Source organism: Acanthamoeba castellanii (assembly GCF_000313135.1).
Source record: "Acanthamoeba castellanii str. Neff unplaced genomic scaffold scf7180000083912, whole genome shotgun sequence".
NCBI classification, from domain to species: domain Eukaryota; phylum Discosea; order Longamoebia; family Acanthamoebidae; genus Acanthamoeba; species Acanthamoeba castellanii.
The window spans coordinates 2,297-3,212 of record NW_004457733.1 but is presented as its reverse complement, the minus strand read 5'-3'; the positions used below and the strand labels follow the sequence as shown (position 1 = coordinate 3,212).

The following is a 916-nucleotide window of genomic DNA, read 5'->3' as shown; positions in this document are numbered from 1 at the left end:
CTTTGAGAACATGGAGAAGGAGCAGCAGCACCAGCTCCAGCAGCAGCAGCAGCCCACCACCCCGCGCGGCCAACCGCAGCAGCACCCGAACACGGCCCGCCAGGCCTCCCATGTGCAGCCGCGGGAGAAGGTGCCGCCGAGTTCGCAGTCAATGTCGATGCCGGCCGTCACGCCCGGCGAGCCCTGGTCGACCCGTCCGTCCCCGCGGCGCCCTTCGATGCCGGTCAACAGTGTCACGGGCTCAACGTCGTCTTCGTCGTCATCGCCTTCGACTTCACCGCTGGGGGGATCGGCGCCGTTGATGTCGTCATCGTCGTCTCTGTCGTCCTCCAAGTCCGCGCCCGGCCTGGGCCAGAGCCAGAACGCGGTGGCGCCCAAGTCTGCGGACAAGAGCAACAATCAGCCGCGGGCCTCGCGGGTCAACACCAGTCTGCGCTTCATGAAATTTCATTCCGGTACGTCCCACCTCTTCTGCCCGCCATGATGCCGCGCGCGGTGGCTCACACGAGGCCGTCCGACAGATGGTGCGCAGGAGGGGAGCAATGGCGGTGGTCGGGCGGAGTCGTCGCCCGAGGCAGCTGCGAGGGGCGAGCGAGGGCGGGAGGAGAGCCCTCCTGCGCCGCACGTGCCCCAGAGGCGGGTGCAGCCCGAGCGGCTGACCTCCCACTCGTCCATGTTCCTCAACAAGCTCGGCCTCTCGAGCGAGACGCGGCTCGAGGTCTACCGTGTACTCATACAGACCCGCAAGGTACCCGGCATGCAGCTGCATTCTGGCGCTTGACACACACTGACCCACTTTGCCCTGGCGCTGGTGTAGGGTGCACGACTGCTCTTCGTTCGAAGTGGGTCGCGAAATCAAAGGACAAAACTCAAAAGCCCTGAAGGTGCGACACGACACGACACGCACGACACACGC

The 916-nt window shown here is 65.9% G+C and overlaps 1 protein-coding gene across 1 annotated transcript in view; it reads left to right on the top strand.

The window, feature by feature from the left end:
• Window positions 1-916, top strand: part of ACA1_018340 (Rap/ran-GAP protein) — a gene marked incomplete at both ends in the record, with an annotated part of 6,869 nt that overhangs the window by 3,703 nt on the left and 2,250 nt on the right. The window contains 2 exons of the mRNA XM_004358239.1: window positions 29-455; window positions 522-748. Of these exons, the coding sequence (XP_004358296.1) occupies window positions 29-455; window positions 522-748 (654 nt within the window). The remainder of the gene's footprint in view (window positions 1-28; window positions 456-521; window positions 749-916) is intronic.